General features: G+C 43.7%; 1 protein-coding gene across 1 annotated transcript; it reads left to right on the top strand.

The window, feature by feature from the left end:
* Nucleotides 1-594: 594 nt before the first annotated feature.
* Nucleotides 595-14,479, top strand: LOC311124406 (ral guanine nucleotide dissociation stimulator-like 1; the record flags this gene model as incomplete). Its single annotated transcript, XM_084198563.1, has 17 exons — nt 595-705; nt 5,837-6,007; nt 6,192-6,340; nt 7,620-7,664; nt 7,797-7,966; nt 8,197-8,354; nt 8,458-8,745; nt 8,885-8,988; nt 9,187-9,271; nt 10,517-10,585; nt 11,593-11,679; nt 11,878-11,910; nt 12,024-12,241; nt 12,942-13,071; nt 13,410-13,688; nt 13,923-14,037; nt 14,273-14,479. The coding sequence occupies 17 exons, from the start codon at nt 595-597 to the stop codon at nt 14,425-14,427; spliced, it is 2,367 nt and encodes a 788-aa protein (XP_084054689.1). The 3' UTR covers nt 14,428-14,479.
* Nucleotides 14,480-22,210: the final 7,731 nt, after the last annotated feature.

Below are 22,210 nucleotides of genomic sequence, written 5' to 3'. Positions count from 1 at the left end.
TGATTACGTAGACAGACGGTGGCTTCATGATTGACTTGGTCATGGTTTCATAGATTGACTGGAGGAATTGTTGAAAATTATTTTAGGTATTTTTCCTGTTCTTAAAAGTAGACAACATTCCCTTTTCATGGAATTGGTTCAGAAAATGGATGTCATTGTGCTTCTATGAACCAATTAATATGTTAGGGTAATGTACAGGAATTCAATGTTCCAAAATATTTGCTATCTAGCCCTCTAAATGTCATTAAGAAATTCCCATAAAGTACTGTACTGTTGAATTACTCTTTTGTCTTTTTTATTTAACCTCTTCCTTGCAATATAAGATTACTGAATTTCCTAGAAAATTGGCAATAAAGTAACATAAAAAAGGATGACTTTCATTCTGTTCTGTAGACCTATCATTCAATCATTGTCACTTCTCCTACATGGTTGTACATGGTTGTACTCTAGTGTGGTTGTAAGGGCTCTCTCTACTCTCCCCTTGTCAGGTGAGAACCTTGAGGACTCTACTACCTGTGGATGAAGATGCGGTCTACACTATCTCTCTGTGGAGGAGAAGGGGACGGCAGGGGCCTGAGGGCCCGGGTAGGCAGGATGAAGAGACTGCTGTGCCTTCGACACACCCACCGTGTGGACGTCCTGACAGACATGGAGCCGGGGGTTTGGCTGAGGCACTTCCAGCTGCTGGACACGGAGGTCACTGAGGTGAGTTGGTGGAAAGGTGATGTTTGCCCTTTCGTTATAGCTAAGGGCCAAAGAGAGTAGAGTTGGTGGTGGCATGGTGTTTCCCCTTTCAAGTGGGTGACTGGGTTGCCTGAGTGTCAATGCGTAGAGGATTAAAGGTCTGTCTGACTCAGTATTGTGTAAAGTACCTATCAAATGGTAATGTATCATTTAGGAGGGTAGATTTGGAGGCATGGCGTTTCCCCTTCCAGTTGGGTAAAAGAGTTGCTTGAGTCTCAATGTGTAGAGGCCGAATGGTTTTGACTGACTGACACCCTATTTAGTTATTGTGCATACACATTTGAGCAGTCATTTAGCTTGGTAGCTCCATTGCAACCACATAAATGTGAGGTATTGGACCTACAGGGACTTGGCAAGTGAAACCAGTGAGTGGGAGCTTCCTGAATACGACATGAAAACACTTTTCTTGAGTCAGAATATCCAGTTGAACTCAAACTGGTGTGGGATTTTTGTTTTGTTTTGCCTTACTTTTGGATCTTCCTCTTACCAGGATTGATTTACAAGAGCCTGACGTCTCCAGTGACGTCAGTTGCAGAGCTAGGGTTGAGATTTATAGGGGCCAACTTTACTGTCTAGGTTAGGTTACTGCGTAAATGGTAAGAGGGAGTGGTCAAGCTGTATAACAGCTGTCATGTACCTCAGTGTGAGGTGGTTTTATGTCAGAGCAGTGGTTGTTCTCATGTAGGCTGCTGCTTTTGTTTCCTTTGTTTTCAGCAACACAGTAGCTATTTTTGACACTGAGGAGGAAGGAAGTCCACCAGGAAGTGTGTCTATCTGTCATTTCTGAAGCGTGCTTGTTTTAATGTGTCTCTTCTGATAAGCGCTATCATTTGGACATGTCCACAGTTTTCATGAGAACATAAATATTGTTCCAAAAATACAGTTTACTCATGTTAAAGAGAATACAAAATTGAGATGAATTTGGTTTGATGTTATCAAGTCGGACAATTGTTGTGCGTTGTTGTGAATTCAGTCTGTGTGTGTCTCATTAACGTTAATTATTCACCCTGCCCCCTCGGCTACCCTCTCTCATTCTCTTTGTCGTGCCTCTCTGGACTGACAGTGTGGCATTGGATGGCCATGGTTCAGATATTCAGAGGAGAGAGAGAGAGAGGGAAAATAAACTCATTAAGCAACAGTTACCCATTCTCCCCTTTTGAAACCCACTGTTTGCTAATGAGGGGAGTTTAGAATGGAAACCGCCATTGATCAAAAGCCATCTGCTGAGCTAGTGGTGGTTGACACTTTATCATTGGGCGATCGCGGCGCTTTATCATTGGGCCAATTTAGGGATAAAAGTAGATTAGACTACAGTGACAACTTTTTCATCAGATTTTAGTGCACTTGTCCGCCCTGAGACTGAAAGGTTGGGAGTTTGATCCCTGGCCGAGTCATACCAAAGACTGTAAAAATGGGACCCGATGCATCTCGCTTGGCACTCAGAATTAAGGAGATATGTTGGAGGTAAGGTCCTGCGATAGACTAGTGTCCTGTCCAGGGGGTGTACTTGTATGTTAAGCTGCCTCACGCTACAGAAACAGGAGATAGGATCCTGCTATATGAGCCGTTCTGGCTCGCACAAGCCAAGGCTCATGCAAGGCTATGAGAACATTGGGACTAAAGAGCTAATGTTCAGCTCAACAAAAACCCTACATGTTTCTCTTCACCAAATGATAAATATGGTCTGCTTCTACGTCATTTTGGAACTGTCAGTCAGTAGGAAAGGACAGCAACAGGTGACACTGGCTTGGAACACTCAATAGGAACAGAGCAGACTTGTTTTTCTGTGGCATTTCCAACCACGCCATACCCCTTACAGACACCATGGGTTGAGAGGAGTCCTGAGAACTGTCCCGACTGGATTTCAGATTAGTGGCAGTAAGAAGGTATGACGGAGATGCCAGCTGCAGTCACCTGAGAAGCACATTACAGGCCTATTGTTCTTGCCTGAAGCATTTTCTCAGACTTGTGATAGTGTAAAACTGTTGAATATTCCCAAAACACTGATGGCAAAAAGATCATAGTGCCTCCAGTGTTTGAGAGTAGAAAGTGAATTAATGCATTTAAGAAAATATTTCCAATGTTCCTGTTATGGCTATAGGCTATAGTATGCCTACCGTAATCAGACAGCATATATACCTACTAAGATGGTGCACATTTTTTTATTTTTATTTTTTAAATTATTGTCATTTGCCTAAATAGTCAGAAAAAAACATTACAAGTGTGAAAGTTGTGAATGACATGGCTGTCACTGTCAGTTTGTGACACTGCTGTCACCAAATCTGTGTTGACGTAAAAGCGCGTGGTATCGAGACTACCGCCCCACCCTCACCTGCTAGTACAGCGTCTGCTCTCGCGCTCAGGTGCTGTCACTGCGACTCGCACAGAATCCAGCTGTCGCACATCGAAACTCGCACAGACAAACTGTGTCGTGGCTAGGCTATCGAGTTTTGAAGCCTGCTAAGAAGTATATTAATCTATTTTTTTTTTATGTCGTTTGAGTTGATAAAGTATATAAAATGAACTCGACATTATACGCAATTCATCAAGAATTGTTTGTTTGGTCGGATCAGCGACATCCCAGGTAATTTGCGGAACTAGGCTACTGGCTGTGTCATCCATTACTTATTTCGGTCACTCACGGATTACTTCATTGGAATATCAGTATCTACCAGCAGCAAAACAGAAGAAATGGCTCCCTAAACTACTAGAAACTTTACCTTCTTTCATCAACTAAAACGACTGGGAAATATGGGGAAATGGCGTTTGTCAATGGTATTAGTCTTACCTTTATTCATTGCTTACTGTACTTCTTTTGAAATGTATGTCTATCAATTACACAGCCTTTTTATCCTGTGAGATTTTACTATTTAAAAAAACAATAGCCTACAATAATTTTAAACCTTCATAACTTGACTTATCAAATAAATACTTAATTTAATAACAAAGCAAATAATCAAAACTATTATTATAGGGCCATATTGTGATATCACAACAGCTTTAACTCAATATTGTCTTCAAGATTTAATATTTCGATTTTTATGTCCTTTTGATTCTTTTGAAGGTCCATATGCATGCATGTGTATTTGTTTATGTGTATATGTACACACACCAGACAGGGACAGAACATTGAGCTAGCCTAATGGTCCAGTCCAGACCAGTGTACCATGGAGAATTATCAACAAAACTTGCATGTCTGGCATATGGAGGAGACCGACACAGACATGGAGGGGGCAGTAAATAGTGGCTCCTGTTCCCGTTCCCTCAGCAGCCAGCCTGTCTCCATTAGGTGTTGTATAATGACAACAAAACACTCATTTAGAGCCTATCGATGTTCTTTACGACAGGCTATGGATATCGACAGGCTTTTAGTGGCTGTGAATAGCATCAACCAGAGCCATATAGATAGATAGACGGAGAGAGAGTTTGGACATTGCCGTCTATATGACTCTCAGATCCAATATGTCTGATAGTGTGGAAACTTCCTTGTTTCCTCATTCTCTGTATATGGCTTAGTTCTCCATTGTGTGTTAGTGGGATACTAGCTAGAATTTTCACCCTAGAAGTTATTATTTTGGCATTCATGGGCTCTCTCTAGGGACTGAGAACTGCTAGATGTTACTGAAAAGTGTTACTCCAATTCTGTTAGCGACGTGAACAGAACACAGACATACTTAGAGGTTCTGTAGCACTCTCTAATGCATGGGTAGGTAGGCCGCATGGATACAGTGAGTTCTGCTTTGCCTAAAAGCTACAGGTCTTGGTAGGGTCTTCTGGCTACCCACCCAGTCGGGTCAAAGTCTAGGGGCTACAGAGCTGGTAGCGCCACTCTCTGCCCTCTCTGAAACTGGATTCTCTGGTTACATGGTCAGGGTATCACCTCTGTCTAGTCTATGGGATTATGGGCTATTTGGGCGCCTTCTGTATGTCAGGAAGTGTCTGATTGTGTCTCAAATGGCACCCTATTCACTATATAGTGCACTACTTTTGACCAGAGCCCATAGGGAATAGGCTGCCATTTGGGACGTACCCTCTGTAAGAAACGGTGTTTGGTTGGGTTTCACCCCATACAATGGCCTCTACTCTGAGAGAAAAAAAAGGAAACGCCATAGTGTTTTTATTTAATTGTATTTATTTGACCATTTAATAACACAATTCAACAACACATGGATGCAATGCATTTAAAAACGTTGAGGATGACTTAAACGTATTTCCATTGTGGTCCTCTTTGATGGAGATTGAATATTATCTCTACTCGGCTCCGGATGATGGAAAGGGAGTTGATGCAGTTTGGGCTGGAAAGGCAGTATAGCTTGAGTGGAGGGAGCATCGATGTTGCACATGTCTTGCTAAAAACTTGTCACATTTTTGACATAGAGCCTTATCCATTTTTAAATCTATAATTGCTAATTAATGTGCTCGTATACCGGTCAGATGGGATATAATCATATAGGAAATTCCACTGTTACCAAAAACATGTCTAGCTGAAAACATGCCACACGTTGACATTTAGGTCCCTATACGTTGTGAAATGTGTATTATCTATTTAATGACATCACATACCTGTTGCTGTACAGGCATGCAGTCTAATAGCAGGTGCCTCTGCAGCATTTACATTTGCATAGATCAATGTCTAGCTAAGGATGTGCCATACGTTTGACATTTCGGTCCCTTAACATTGTGAGATGTGCAATTAATGTTTTAAAAAGCTCTCATACCAGCTAGACAGACTAATAGATGCCTCTGCAGTGCCATCATAGATATAATTCTCAGTTCAAGGTTGTTTGAAAGCAGCATCTGTGGAATGATGCTATTGACGTAGCTGTGCTTAAACTGCTCATTGCTTGAATGCTTTGAATGTGATGATCTCTACATTTGGCTTGTGGTGTTTGTCACAAAGCATGAGGAAAATGTAGGCCACTTCACTGCAGTTAAAGTTAAATGTCAATGTGAATTTAGTAGGACGGGCAAACCCATTTTGATTAATTGTGTGTGTGATGGCACTTTTGGCTAATGTCAACAAAACCCTTGATGTGCAATCACTTGTCTATTCTATTGAAGCCTCACCTCCACTCTCTTTGTCTCTCACCAGGACCCAGTGCAGGAGTGGGGGGAGGAGGTGGAAGAGGGGGCCGTGTTCGGCATAACCCTGTGTAGGGAGCCTGTGCTCCCCAGCCCCTCCACCCAGGACCCCTCAGACCCTCTCGCAGAGTCCCCGTCCACTCCATCGGCCTTCAACTTCATCCAGTACCACACAGTGAAGGTAAAAGCACTTTGAGAGAAAGCGTGATCAGAGAGAGAGATGGAGAGGGAGAGACTGGGGATAGATAAAGGACGAGACAATGAGAGAGGTGGAGAAAGGGAAGGATAGAGGGAGACAAGCACTTTGCGACAACTGCTAATGTAAAAAGTTCATTATGAACAAAGTTGATTGTATTTGATTGAAGGTGCGTCGGTTGAAGGCGGGGACCCTGGAGCGCCTGGTAACCCACCTGCTGGACTCAAAACACCAGGAAGCTGACTACGTCAGAGTGTTTCTGTCCACCTACAGAGCCTTCACCACCACCAACACACTCATAGAACTGCTCTTCCAGAGGTGAGACACAGAATATTATTATATGGTGGTTGCTGTGTTTTGTTATTCAGAGAAACATACATTTAACAGAAATGTAATTAATTATGTGGCACAGTGCTGTTGGTCTTCCAGAGGTGAGATGGTTACAGAGACTATGTTACTTCTGAATGTTTTGTGAAATGGTAATTTAGCAGACACTTACTGTCAAGATAGGTTGGCTAGACGGATTAAGTGTTAAGTAGTGTTTTTGTAAATGGGAAAAGTCATTGAAAGCAGTTGTGACTGAAGACATCTTGTAAAGTAAACCCTTGAGTCTTGCCTGGAGTCCTTGGACTAGATGGGAACCATACAACATGACCTGAAATCTTATCAGACTAATAACCCCTGACTAACCTCTGAGGCTGCCCTTGGTTACACCTCTTTCAACAATATTTGGAAGGCATTTGGCGTGATGCAGGAATTCTAATGTTCTAAGTCTGTCCTAGTTTGAATAATTCAGTGTCACCCCATACATATTTGTGTGACGTCGTGGGAGGCGACAGTCCCTCAGTTATGTGTTTGCCTAACCGGTTCCTAATTACCTACCACATGACAGATCCAACAAGAATGTTTACAGACTCCTTTTTAAAAAAGCTGCCTCATAGGTTATTAAGTATAGTATTTTCTGCAATAAAGTTGCTAAATTATGTTAACTTTCCAAAAATTCGGAGGTTTCCAGATATCATAGTTGGAGGATTCCTGGATCTTCTGCTTATTCCCTCAGGAAATCCAGGAATTCTCCAACCGGGATTTTTGGAAAACCTGGAAACCTTATTCTGCGATAACATTGTATTTAACTTTTCTGTGCTATCGACTAGTAAGACCCTTTACCAGTTCAGTAGTTTGCATTAAACTCCAGTAAAAAGCTATCTGCTCTGATCCATGACATTTAGAACCCTAGAGATAATGATTTATTGGTTGTTAAACAGTCACCCTCATTTCTGCAGCCCTGGTAGCAATAGTCTTCCTTTAGGCTGAAACTGACGTCACCATGAGCTAGCTCCAGGGCACATAGATTGTAATTGACAGCAATGGGCTTTCCACTGAAGGTCAGATCTCTGTAGTTTATATGTCAGTAAAGGGCTACTCTTGCTTGTCAGACTCATGGTGTGGGAGGAGAGTAGCAGAGGGCTAACTATTTCTGTGACATCGACAATGTTGGTCAAACATTGCATTGTACCACTAAATCCCTTGTAGGAGCAGTAACCAGTGAGCAAATATTAGTTTATTTTCTAACTACTGCATATCTCTATTTCCATAGGGATGATATGATTGCCAACCTGGACAACACTGTCTGCCCAAGGAGGTATGAGTAACTTCACTCTCTCTACTCCTTCTACAATGTCTTCTCACCATAAAATACAAGTGTACTTTTAATTCATAAAAAAAACACCCTTGATATGAATCATCACCCCCCCCCCCCCCCCCCCCCCCCCAGCACCCTTGTGCCCCTGATCAGAACCTGGCTAGAGGAACACAGGGAGGACTTCAGGGAACCCCCTCGGCACCCCTCCCTGAGGCTGCTCTGTTTCCACCTCCGCCACCGCCTCGCCTTCCGTCGCCTCGCACACACAGCTGAGACACTGCTCAAGAAGCTCCAGGAAGAAGGTTGGTAGCGTTCAGTAAGGCACACCGTAGAGACATGTTTTTCAACAGAAAACAAACTGTGTTTTTATTGGACAAATGTAGGTAGTACATCACTGTTTCAAGATTTTATCCTTGCCCCTTTTTCTCACAAGCAAAAAACGGCATCCTATCTCACCAGTAGAAGTCTTACAAGTTGTGATTTTGCTAGGATGGTGGTACGGTAGTTAGTAACTCTTTTATTTTCTTCCTAGATCGCACTAGTCTGGATCAGTCTGCACCAATAGATAATAGTGATTGTCAGCAGAAAGAGGAGGGGTCAGGAGAGGAAGTACCGAAGGAGGAGGAGACTGGAGACTTTATGGACTTCCCTGTCATAGAAGTGGCAGAGCAGCTGACACGATTAGACGCTGTAAGTGTCAATCATCTTTATAACTCGACCCTTTCTGTTCAATCACTCTGCATGAATGACAAAGCTTACAAAGTTTATTTCCCTCCCTCCCTTCTTCCTATAGGAGCTCTTCATCAAGGTGGTCCCGTTCCAGTGCCTGGGCTGTGTCTGGTCTCAGCGGGACAAGAAGGAGAGCCGCAACGTGGCGCCCACTGTCCGCGCCACCATCGCCCAGTTCAACGCCGTCACCAACCGGGTCATCACCTCCCTGCTGTGTCCCTCGTCAACGTCTCCGAACTCGGTCTCCTCCTCAACCCCGAGTCTATCCACGGCCCCTAGCTCCCCTCTCCTCCCCCACACCAGCCCCACCCTCAGGGCCAGGGTGATAGAGAGGTGGATTGCCATAGCACAGGTCAGCAAAGCCAGATAGAACATGTTAGAGACATGTTTAGCTATAAAATAAATAAATATATATTTATCAATGTTATTGTGCATTGAAAATCAGGAAAAGTGGCTAAATGTGACATTGTGTTTGGTCGTGTCCTTTGTAGGAGTGCAGAACGCTGAAGAACTTCTCCTCTCTGAGAGCCATCCTGTCAGCCCTGCAGTCCAACGCTGTGTACCGCCTCAAGAAGACCTGGGCTGCCGTCAACAGGTGAGATATGCAGAGGCGCAGCAGGTTTACACTTTGTCAGCCAGTGATTCTGAGGGTAAGTTTCTCAGACCCAGATTTACTCTACTTCTGGACTGAAAATCACTCGGATATTCTCCTTTGAGCGGAAAACAACCCTGAATATGGTGGCTGAGATGCATACTGCACATTTTTGAAAACTGACAATTTATTTTATTTTAGGGATTGTATGGCCTGTTTCGACCAGCTGTGTGAGACGTTCCCAGATGAGAACTGTGTTATGACCAGCAGAGAGATCCTGGTGGAGGTAAGAACCACAGAATATAACCATAGAACCACAGAATGGAACAATAACCATAGAGTTCTAATTCTACCACTTAAAAAGGCTTTTTCCACCTGAGTAGTAACCTTTACTGTACCTCCATCTTTGTTCCGTGAGCTGTTATTCATTTTTTACATTACATTTTTAGTCATTTAGCAGACTATCCAGAACGACTTACAAGAGGAACTAGGGTTAAGTGCCTTGCTCAAGGGCACATGGACAGATCTTTTACCTAGTCAGCTCAGGGATTCGAACCAGCTACCTTTCGGTTACTGGCCCAATGCTCTTAACCACTAGGCTACCTGCCGCCAACTAAAAGACTGATATGGGTGTTAATACAGTATAATGATAGGGCTGTTATCATATCTGAAGTGTACACTTCAGCACAAAAGAGCCATTGTACTGTATATGGCTAGCAGATGGCCACACAATCAAATAGGGTCAGTCATATCCGATAGCACTGTCTATCTATTTTCACTTTTACTTGTTGGCTTTGTTGACGGCCCACATCTAAAGGTGGCGGATTCAATATGACTGCCAGTTTCGGGCTGGGCACATTATGAGTCACACTGCTTTGACTGAACCCACACACACCTCTGGGTAAAATCAGCAACATCTATTACCAGGCGGAGGTGACTTGGTGTGTGTTGAGCAGAGGACGCTGGTGAGGATGGCTCATAATAATGGATGGAATGGAGTGAATGGAATGGGATACATGGGAAAACCAGGTGTTTGATACAATTCCATTTAGTTTCAGCCATTACTATGAGCCCGTCCTCCCCGTTTTAAAGTGCCACCACTGGCTGAATCTAAAGAAGGGTGTGTGCTTGTGTTTATAGGTGATTCATTGGTCAATCTCAGCCTTATCATGACAGGGGGACACCCAATCAGACACCACACCCAATAATAACAAGAACTAAGTAGTTATTCATTAATTAATTAATAAACTATGTACTGCACTCACTGTACAATAAGTATTATTTAACAGCTATTTGGCTTGCTATGATTGCCCTACCCATCTCATATCAAACTCCATGTACTTGTTTAAGCCAAAACAAGTAGAATGAGGTAGCATGACTGTGAATAATACACACTATTCCAAAGCAGTCTCACATGTAAGAACCTTTTAGAAGCTTTTATTGATTCTTGGCTAATGGCTGGCAATTTAATGATTTGCTCTGCCCCTTTTGTACCAAGCCTAATGTGACTGTTGTTTTTGCTGTTCTCTAGGATGGCAGCCAGCCAGATGACAACGCCACCCCCAAGTCACCCCGGCTGTGCCCCATGTCTAAACAGATGGTAAGACTACTTCCTGTCTGTGCTGTAGGTGTTCTAACATGATCTGTACTGTACTAAAATGATATAACTTCTGTCTATGAGCACCTTCAGTATATTGGGTGAACAGCTAGCATGCTGGTAATATTCAGTTACTGCCCACAACAATCGTGCGAATCCATTGAAAAATCAGCCGACCATTATGTGGCTTCCTTATTCTTTGACTTTGGACCACAGAGCACGATAGACGCGGAAAAATACTAAAATAATACTGTTAGCTCAGCAAACAAGTCTCTTCCTAATGCTTTAGAGAGGAAAGAGGAAGTGAGGTAGGAATACCCTTTAATGGTCCTGACCCGTCCTAGTTTCAACTTCTCCGTAACAAGTCACATGCAGCCTGAGGCTGCGATACTGGGTGTGTCCCGAATGGCAACCTATTTTCTATATAGTGCACTACTTTCTGGTCAAAAGTAGTGCTGTATTTAGGGAATAGGGTGCCATTTGGGTCAGACAGTGATCGACCACAGCTGAGATTTCCTAATATAGATCTCTCTCCGTTCCAACCTTCCTCCTTTTTAATTTCCATCCTCTCGTGAAGTGGAAACTCTTAGTCAGCTCAAATCACAACAGTTGCCTTTTCCACACTTTAATGACACTTGAATTTACGTTGTACAAAGTTGATTTAACTTAGACCCTTTTAGTCATCGTGGATCATCATAGTTCAGCATTGTGTCAATGTTGTATAAAGGTTAGGTGATGATGATTCTGTCTATGCTTTGTGTATGAACATGATCGCCGTGAACTGTTGTATGACATACTATCCCGTTGTCCCTCACACAATATAAACTGTTTACATTGTTTAGAACATATGTGTTCCAATGGCTCCATATTTAGTTCACAACTTTTGACCAAGGGTCTGGTAAATTAGTGCACTAGGCAGGAATAGGGTGCCATTTGGGACGCATCTAAAATAATCTAGCATAGGCTGCTCTATGACGTAGTGTCTTACAGTCTTATTGTCCCTCAAACAGAGCCCTACCAGTGGTGTAGTCCCCTACCTGGGCACCTACCTGACAGTCCTCACCATGCTGGATACTGCACTCACAGACACAGTAGAGGTGAGATCAAAATACTAATATCTAACCCAATTTAATCAGTATGAGTGTGGCTTTCCTAGACTTTTTGGTGGTCAGAACATCACACAACTTTTCACTCATATTTATATGAGCCACTTTCCTTGTCTATTATTTGTCTGCATTTACAATGATCTGATACATGTGCGATCATTTCAACCCTATTTGTATCCCAATTCACAGGGTGGCCTCATCAACTTTGAGAAACGTAGACGGGTAAGTGTCACCCCCTAGTGGTTTTTAAAATAAATGCAACCGATCTCAGTAACCATACAGTACTGTGTGAGTTGGCTGTATCATGACATTCTCTCCCTCCCTCCCTCCCTCAGGAGTTTGAGATCCTGTCTCAGATTGGCCAGCTGCAGGCGTTCTGCTCCTGCTACAGCCTCCCAGTAGACCAGACCATCTCAGCCTGGCTGCAGAACCACACCATGCTCAATGACCAGGAGAGTTATGAGCTGTCCCGTGCTCTGGAGCATCCGGTCGACCCTTGTCCAAACTCCCCCTCTTCCTGGAGCCACCGCCTGCTCGCCAAGAAGCTCGCCTCGTAAGTCTGACCTTCCTATGGCTGAAATGTCAAGAATCCTTTCTAACATTGTGTATTATTTACCCTGTGCCACTCACTCTCTAACCATATACAAAACTTCACTGTGTTGTAGCTAGTCTGGGTACCGGTCTTTTCTAGCTAACATTCCGCTCCTGTCATCTCTCTTTGTCTTCAGCCAATGACAGGAGTGTATTTAGTATTTTAATGAGAAATAAAATAAATATATATATTTGAATACAAAATATACTCCTGTCATTGGCCAAATACAAAGAGTGGCAAGGAGTGGAATGTTAATTAAAAAGACTGGTACCCAGGCTATAGTGTAGCAGTCTGTTATTGAATTGTTTTGCCATTTTAGGAATGTTCCGAATCTATTGAGGAAAAAGAAGTAGCAAGAGTGCTTCAGGTATTCCCAAACACCCACAGGTTCTCTTGGAGGGGAATAGTCATTGAAAAGGAAAAATGATAACCACAAATGGGTGTTAAGTGGTGTAAAAAATCATATTCCAGGCACTCGTGTGGGTTTGAAAGTTAAAAGCCTTTATTGTGTGGGCTAAATCATTATTAAAATACACAAGCGCGTACCGGCTAACGCCGTCATCAGGGCGTCCGTCTATACCTAAACCCTATTGAACATGTGAGTGTTTTGAGGTATTTGTGAGCACTTGAAGTAACTCTTTCCGTTTTCTTGTGTGTGTAGGCTGCTGTCGGTCACTGACGTCTCCAGCAGAAAGACCCATTCAGACCAGATCAGTGTGACATCATCAGGCTCCAGTGGTTCTGAGATGGAGGATCTGTCCTCACCACAGCCCCTCAGAGACAAACTCAAGGTACATACCCTTGTTCAGTATTTATCTTGTCCTATACCATGTCCAGGGTTCAATCAGATCTGGGTTCAATCAGGTCTGGGTTCAAGTATTATTTGTTCTCGTTCAAATATTTTTAGCATTTGATTGAGCCTGCCTGGAGAGCCGTTTGGGTAGGGTTTACACTTTGGGGAGTATTCTATTGGTTCCAATGTGCCAGGCAAGCTCAATAAAGCACAGCTAAAGTACTGTTTGAATCCAGGTCTGAAGTTACATGTTGACCTTGTTTATGTATATCAATTACGTTATTAGCCAGTTAGCGTGGAGCATTTATCTAATCTCTTTCTCCTCCCCTCTCCCAGTCTCTGTCAGGCTCGCTCCACAACGTGTCTGAAGAACTCTCCTCCAACAACTCCTCCCCCACTCCCTCCAACACCTCCTGCAGCTCCTCCCAGCCCGACCTCTCCTACTCCTCTATGGCCATGAGCCCTGACTGCTCTTCCTCCTCAGCCTCCTCCTGTTTCTCCTCCTCCTCTCCTCAGTGCTGTAAGCCTGTCTATAACAAGCAGGTAGCTGACTCCTGCATCGTGAGGGTCAGCGTGGAGTGTGGCAACAACGGGAACGTCTATAAGAGCATTCTGGTGAGTGAACTCTTAAGAACTATTCATCTGTGAGTTGACAAAGCAAATACTCCCTTAAAATGCACATATCTTTCCTCACTGGTTAGGGATGGTAGTTGATTTTCTAGATTGTAGTAATAATAATAACTGGGGTTTTATTTTTGCAGAATTTCCACCTTATAAGAGTGTACATTTCAAGCAGCTGATATGTCCAGTGTGTTCTACTAACCCTGTCTCTCTGTGCCTCTTGTTCAGCTGACCAGTCAGGACCACACTCCCCAGGTGATCCAGAGGGCCCTGGAGAAACACAACCTGGAGAACATGAGCTGTACAGACTTCGGCCTCACACAGCTGCTGGCCCAGGACAAAGGTGAGCTCAGTCAGAGTAGGAAAAAGCTTACTCTCCCTTGTCTCCTTTCTTCCTCTGCACTTTTAAACTGCATTTTGCATTGCTTTCACCTCTGTTGTTGATCAGTGCAGATAAAGGAGAGGAGACAAGGAGAAGCCACCATAGACTATTGAGATACACCCCAAATGTGTATGGCACTCAGTAATATCCCCATACAACCCATACTGATCTATATGTCCCCTCCATCTCCCACCAGAACTTCAGATCCCTGACAAGGCCAACGTGTTCTACGCCATGTCCACCTCAGCCAACTACGACTTTGTCCTCCGCCAGCGCTGGAGGAGCCACAGCAGATGCCTGGGCACTTCTTCTAGCCCCGGGCCCCAGGCCAGGGGACGCCACGCCAAGTAGACAGACCCACAGCGCCACCTCCTGGTCTGGAGGGAGAACTACTACTGCAACAAAAAAAAGGGGGGGGGGGGGGGGGGAATGGAATTGTGCCCCACTGGAACCATGGTGTGTTCACTGTATGTGGACAGGAACTGAGCTAGCTGCCGATGGACAGTAGAAATGCACATTTAAGCCATTAATTGGCCACAGCCTGAGAACTTGCATTGTGAACACATTATGAAGCTTCTGCACCAGAACGTGGTTGACTCGTCATTGGAAAGGAGATTCTTTTGATATTTAAGGTTGGGACTAGATGCATTCCAGGAGGTTCTATATTGAAGGATTGAAAGCCAAGAGCGACAAATATGCCAAGAGGTGCCGTTTCGATGGGACAAGTATGTGGAAGATGGAGTACTCAGAGATTGAAACTGAACAGGTGAATTAAAGTGATCCAAGCAGACATTCTGTGGCCTTATATCCACTTCGGTGCATTTAAGCCATATGGAAGACGTGAGAAATCAACCACCTATTCCAGATCAGCCATTTATTTTCAACACAAGACTAACACCAGCTAATGTCAACAAATATGCTATAGCACTTTAGAATGTTGACCAGTGTATCTAACCAACACTCCAACTGCACTGCATGTGTAAAGCCATCTTCTGACGATCCTTTTGCCAAGCTATTGTTATTCATTTAGCTCCAAACAGCAAAGACAGGTCTCACATAATGATGCGGTCCATATGGGCTGAGGGACGACCTTTCACATGGTCAACACCCCTGGGTACGCTGTTCTGACACTTCAGAAAGGGAGGAAGGATGGGTGCATTTCTTAAGTATTGGAACAGGGTGTGTTCTATAGGCTTTAGGTAGTGGTGAATGTGAGGATCGTTAACTGGAGAAACGGCATTCCCTAAGCAGATAAACGCTGCTTCAGGAAGATTGTGTGTATATATACACATACAGACCGAGACAGAAATTAATAACATATGATGATAGTGTTATTAGCAATATGTATATAGACCAGATCGTTTAAGTAATTATTGTCAATGGTAAGTATGAAAAATGTATGCACTCACTAACTGTAAGTCGCTCTGGATAAGAGCGTCTGCTAAATGACTAAAATGTCAAATGTAAACTGTGTAAGTTGCATTTCAGTGTTTCAGCTTTGAGCGAGGTGGTTATTATTATTATTATTATTATTTTTACAAATTTATAAAGTGATCTTATTTTTTAATCTGTTTTTGTCATTTTTATGAATGGGCTTTGTTCAATAGAAATTCTCTCCTAATATTGCATTTGTACATTTTTAGCATTAAATAGGTAGCTCATATTAGGAGTTTATATGAATCAGAGACCACGCCCCTGCAGTGCCCGCTAATGTACAATATGTTTTATGTCTTAACAATAATGGAAAGATGTCACTTTAATTCTCTATCAGACTGTTATTTTGAATGTCAAATGAAGGATATGCACAGTGTACAAAACATTAAGGACTCTTTCCATGACATGGACTGAACAGGTGAAAGCTATGATCCCTAATTGATGTCACTTGTTAAATCCACTTCAATCAGTGTCGATGAAGGGGAGGAGATGGGTTAAAGAAGGATTTTTAAGCCTTGAAACAATTGAGACATGGAATGTGTATGCGTGCCATTCAGAGGTTGAATGGTCAAGACAAAAGATTGAAGTGCCTTTGAACGGGGTATGGCAGTAGGTGCAAGGCGCACCGGTTTGTGTCAAGAACTGCAACGCTACTGGGTTTTTCACGCTCAACAGTTTCCTGTGTGTATCAAGAATGGTCCACCACCCAAAGGACGTCCAGCCAACTTGACATGACTGTGGGAAGCATTGAAGTCAACATGGGCCAGCATCCCTGTGGAATGCTATCGACACCTTGTGAAGTCCATGCCCCGACGAATTGAGGCTGTTCTGAGGGCAAAAGGTTGTGGTACAACTCAATATTAGTGTTCTTAATGTTTTGTCCACTGTGTGTTTTATATACACATGACTACAGTCTTTCTGAAGAAATGCATAAAAAGAGAGCAGGGAGAGGGTTTCCCCCAAACAATGTCTTATAACAGCCACCCATGGTAAAAAAAAAAAAAAAAGCCCCATTTGATTTCAGTGGGGACATGACTACACGAGAATGACGATTGAATGTGGATGTTGAAAGATACAGAATGTGATGGTGTTATTTAAGGTGAATTCATTAGCAGGTGTGAGGGCAGTGGATGGTTGGTGAATGTGGGTATTGCTCATAGTGTTGTGAAATGTGGAACTGTTTACAAGTCAAATGGGGAGACAACAGAGCACAAGCATGAAATGATATTTTGTACTGCCTAACATTTAGCTGAAACTCCTATCAGTGTTTTATTTGGAGAGCCATTAGTCGTGTGTGTGTGTGTACGTACGTTTTATTAGATTTGTGAGTACCAGAATAGTAAACCAACAAAACTTCAGAAGCGAGGACATTTGGCCGGTCCTCACTTATAAAAATGATATTTTAGGGTTAAAATTAGGGTTGGGGGTTAAGGTTTTGGGTTAGGGTTAGCCAAAATAGTATTTTGAATGGGAATCATTGTTGGTCCCAAAAAGTCTTCAGAAGTATAGTAAGACATAGTTGTGTTTAATTCAAGCACTTGCCTTTTCAATGTCACTTTATTGTTTTAAACTATGTAATATTAATAAAGATTATTAATATACTCAACTCATGTTGACTTTGCATTATATATCTTACACACTATCACATAGTCCATGCAAAAAATATAGCTTTGGTGATAGTTGTGACAGGGTAATAACCTTAGTTTTGGTCAGTGTTTCCCCTTGGATCATAATTAGGGAGGGACCGGTTAAAAAGTAACAAAAAAGCATCCCTTAGACCTGTGCAGGTGAGAATTTGTGTACCTGATGTTTGTAGAGACTGGTGTAGATGCTATGCTGTGTCTAAGAACCATTTTGAGAACCATGTTGTTTTTGAAGAAAGGTTTTGGGTGGGGTAAGGTAATTGTACTAATGTGTGTTTACTTTGTCAGTGTTTGTTTATTGAGTTTTGACAGACTATTGCATTATCATTTATTGCTTTATCAGTTAAAAATACATTACTGTCACTGCAGTAATGTATTTTTCTTTGAGGTTTATTCTGTTTTATAGGTGTTATATTGAACCCGTCCTCCATTGAAGTGATTGTCTTTCAGGTGATCTATTTGTATTTCAAAAATATTTACCGTTGACGTTTAAATGCAGTGGCTGACTTTGAGCGTTTAATAAATTACATTTCATTTGGGCTATGCTCTTTCTCGCCACATGGTGGCACTACAGTCTGAGTGGAACCATGAAACCGATATGGCCGGGGTCAAGTATTATTTGACAAAGATCCAAATGGAAATTGTCATTTATCAGTGTAGTAACATATCCCCACTTCGCAACCCATGCAATCCCAAACTGTTCACACCCCTTTTGTTAGCAATTCTACACATTTTGCCATGTCTTACGTGTGTTCATATGATACTAGGGGTCGAAGCCCGACTGAGTTCGCCCACGTTTTTGTATTGTTTATTTATTTATTTTTGTCTGGAATCCCGGTCCGTATTGACCCCGTTCTGGGTCCCTATCCGGATAGCGGTCCGCCTGTTGAATATTCGGGGTGATAGGAGACTTGTCTTACCGATCTGCTGACTCTAGTCTGTCTTTCAACCACTAGTGGGCAGAAGAGCTTTATAACGTGTATTGGAGACAAAGAACAATGAAGAAGGTAAATGTTCCAATACCCTTTCAACACACCATTGGAATGGACATACACGGAGTGTAGAAAACATTAAGAACACCTCCCCCCCATCGGGGAATGGAATCTACAAAGTGTCAAAAGCATTCCACAGGGATGACTCCAATGCGTCCCACAGTTGTGTCAAGTTGGCTGGATGTCCTTTGGGTGGTGGACCATTCTTGATACACACAGGAAACTGTTGAGCGTGAAAAACCCAGCAGTGTTGCAGTTCTTGACACAACCAGGTGTGCCTGGCACCTATTAGCATATACCCCATTCAAAGGCACGTCAATCTTTTGTCTTGCCCATTCACCCTGTGAATGGCACACATACACAATCCATTTCTCAACTGTCTCTCGGCTTATAAATCCTTCTTTAACCTGTATCCTCCCCTTCATCTACACTGATTTGAAGTGGATTTAGCAAGTGAAATCAATAAGGGATCCTAGCTTTCACCTGGTCAGTCTGTCATGGAAGGAGCAGGTGTTCTTAAAGCTTTGTACACATTATTAGATCATAATGAAACTATAGACCTGTGCTCCTTCCACAGCCTTACCATTGTGCTGCTTATACAAACATCAACAGACAGGCACACCACAACCCCATGAGGGAATGTGACCGGCACTGTGATCTAACCACTGTTCAGCACTGGCTGTTCTTTTTAATTGTACCAGACAGAGGGGACAGACTGAAACAGGGCGAGTCGGGATTTAACTAAAAATGTTTTCTCAAAACAGAGCCCACGGCAAGCACAGCCTTAGCATTACAATTTCCATTATAAACTGGGTGGTTCGAGCCCTGAATGCTGATTAGCTGAAAGCTGTGATATATCAGACCGTATACCATGGGTATGACAAAACATATATTTTTACTCCTCTAATTATGTTGGTAACCAGTTTATAATCGCAATAAGGCACCTCGGGGGTTTGTGATATATGGCCAATATACCACGGTATAAGGGCTGTTCTTATGCACGATGCAACGCGGGCCTTATTGCTTAAATATACGATGTGCAAGTGACGTCGTCCTACTACATCATTCTTCCGGCTCCTGTGCCCTAATCTTTTGAATGGGCTTGACGATTATATTATCAAATTCAGGAAAAATCTTTCATTTAATAAAAACTATTCTATTTGGCCCTGTGTAGCTCAGTTGGTAGAGCATGGCGCTTGCAACGCCAGGGTTGTGGGTTCGATTCCCACGGGGGGCCAGTATGAAAAAGTATGAAAATGTATGCACTCATTAACTGTAAGTCGCTCTGGATAAGAGCGTCTGCTAAAATGTAAAATCTTATCTAAATCTATTTGTGTCTGTGGATGAATTTATATCTGCCAGATGCCTTTTATGAAGTTTTTTGCCACTCCCTCCTCCACTCTGACCTTCTCATCATGGATACCAAACAGAGGAGGTCAGAGGTCAAAGTGACAGATGCTCATGTGAGCCCCTTATAGATAGAAACAAACCCAATGACCGTCCGTCAGGGCCGAGACAAGTATTGACCCCAAATAAGGAAATAAGGGCCTCCCTTCCCCCCTGTGACCGCTGTCTGGCGACCGCAGCATTCCAAAGGTCGTGAGCCTGTCTAGTACATTCCTTCTGTGTGTGTGTGGGGGTGGGGGTGTGGTCCCCCTCAGCGGTGGTCAATGTTGTTGTGGTCTTCACAGATCCTCATTACCATGAACAAGGCCTCCAGTTTGAGCTCTGACATCTCGTCAGCGGTCAGGTTTAGGGTTTGGGTTGCACATGAGTGTGAAGAACAGTTTGCATGCTGTTTGATTTTGAAGTTGTGAAAAGAAAAATGTCATTTAATTCACTTTTTGGAGTGTTGAATGGAGGGAGGCAGTATGTGTGCAGTTTGTGAGGATGTGTGTGCGTGTGGGTTTACGCAACCCTGACCCAATGTACTTCCCTCTTTACTGTAAACACTGTTGCCTCACACTCACCCTAGTCACATTGGTGCCCACTTAAAACAGACTTTGCCCTCACGTGTCTTCTCCCCCCTCTAACCTATCCCTCTCTCTATCCCCCTCTAACCTTTCCCCTGTACCTCTCTCAATCCCCACTAACCTATCCCTCTGACTATCCCCCTCTAACCTATCCCTCTCTCTATCCCCCTCTAACCTATCCCTCTCTCTATCCCCCTCTAACCTATCCCTCTCTCTATCTCCCACTAACCAATCCTTCTCTCTATCCCCCTCTAACCTATCCCTCTCTCTATCCCCCTCTAACCTATCTCTCTCTTTATCCCCCTCTAACCTATCCCCTGTACCTCTCTCTATCCCCCGCTATAACCTTTCCCCTGTACCCCTCTCTATCCCCCTCTCTCTATCCCCCTCTAACATATCCCTCTTTCTATCCCCCTCTAACCTATCCCTCTCTCTATCCCCCTCTAACCTATCCCTCTCTCTATCCCCCTCTAACCTATACCTCTCTCGATCCCCCTCTAACCTATCCCTCTCTCTATCTCCCACTAACCAATCCTTCTCTCTATCCCCCTCTAACCTATCCCTCTCTCTATCCCCCTCTAACCTATCCCTCTCTTTATCCCCCTCTAACCTATCCCCTGTACCTCTCTCTATCCCCCGCTATAACCTTTCCCCTGTACCCCTCTCTATCCCCCTCTCTCTATCCCCCTCTAACATATCCCTCTTTCTATCCCCCTCTAACCTATCCCTCTTTCTATACCCCTCTAACCTATACCTCTCTCTATCCCCCTCTAACCTATACCTCTCTCTATACCCCTCTAACCTATACCTCTCTCTATCCCCCTCTAACCTGTCCCCCTCTAACCTATCCCTCTCTCTATCCCCCACTAACCGTTCCCTCTCTCTATTCCCCTCTAACTTATACCTCTCTCTATCCCCCTCTAACCTATCCCTCTCTCTATCCCCCTCTAACCCACCCCTCTCTCTATACCCCTCTAACCTTTCCCTCTCTCTATCCCCCTCTAACCTATCCCTCTCTCTATCCCCCTCTAACCTTTCCCTCTCTCTATCCCCCTCTAACCTATCCCTCTCTCTATCCCCCACTAACCGTTCCCTCTCTCTATCCCCCTCTAACTTATACCTCTCTCTATCCCCCTCTAACCTATCCCTCTCTCTATCCCCCACTAACCTATCCCTATCTCTATCCCCCTCTAACCTTTCCCTCTCTCTATCCCCCTCTAACCTATCCCTCTCTCTATCCCCCTCTAACCTATCCCTCTCTCTATCCCCTTCTAACCTATCCCTCTCTCTATCCCCCACTAACCTATCCCTCTCTCTATCCCCCTCTAATCTATCCCTCTCTCTATCCCCTTCTAATCTATCCCTCTCTCTATCCCCCTCTAACCTTTCCCCTGTACCTCTCTCAATCCCCACTAACCTATCCCTCTGACTATCCCCCTCTAACCTATCCCTCTCTCTATCCCCCTCTAACCTATCCCTCTCTCTATCCCCCTCTAACCTATCCCTCTCTCTATCTCCCACTAACCAATCCTTCTCTCTATCCCCCTCTAACCTATCCCTCTCTCTATCCCCCTCTAACCTATCTCTCTCTTTATCCCCCTCTAACCTATCCCCTGTACCTCTCTCTATCCCCCGCTATAACCTTTCCCCTGTACCCCTCTCTATCCCCCTCTCTCTATCCCCCTCTAACATATCCCTCTTTCTATCCCCCTCTAACCTATCCCTCTCTCTATCCCCCTCTAACCTATCCCTCTCTCTATCCCCCTCTAACCTATACCTCTCTCGATCCCCCTCTAACCTATCCCTCTCTCTATCTCCCACTAACCAATCCTTCTCTCTATCCCCCTCTAACCTATCCCTCTCTCTATCCCCCTCTAACCTATCCCTCTCTTTATCCCCCTCTAACCTATCCCCTGTACCTCTCTCTATCCCCCGCTATAACCTTTCCCCTGTACCCCTCTCTATCCCCCTCTCTCTATCCCCCTCTAACATATCCCTCTTTCTATCCCCCTCTAACCTATCCCTCTTTCTATACCCCTCTAACCTATACCTCTCTCTATCCCCCTCTAACCTATACCTCTCTCTATACCCC

This window comes from Coregonus lavaretus (genome assembly GCF_964263955.1).
Source record: "Coregonus lavaretus genome assembly, contig: HAP1_SCAFFOLD_910, whole genome shotgun sequence".
Lineage (NCBI taxonomy): Eukaryota > Metazoa > Chordata > Actinopteri > Salmoniformes > Salmonidae > Coregonus > Coregonus lavaretus.
Note: the sequence above shows the minus strand (reverse complement) of the source record. Positions and strands in the feature narration are given on the sequence as shown.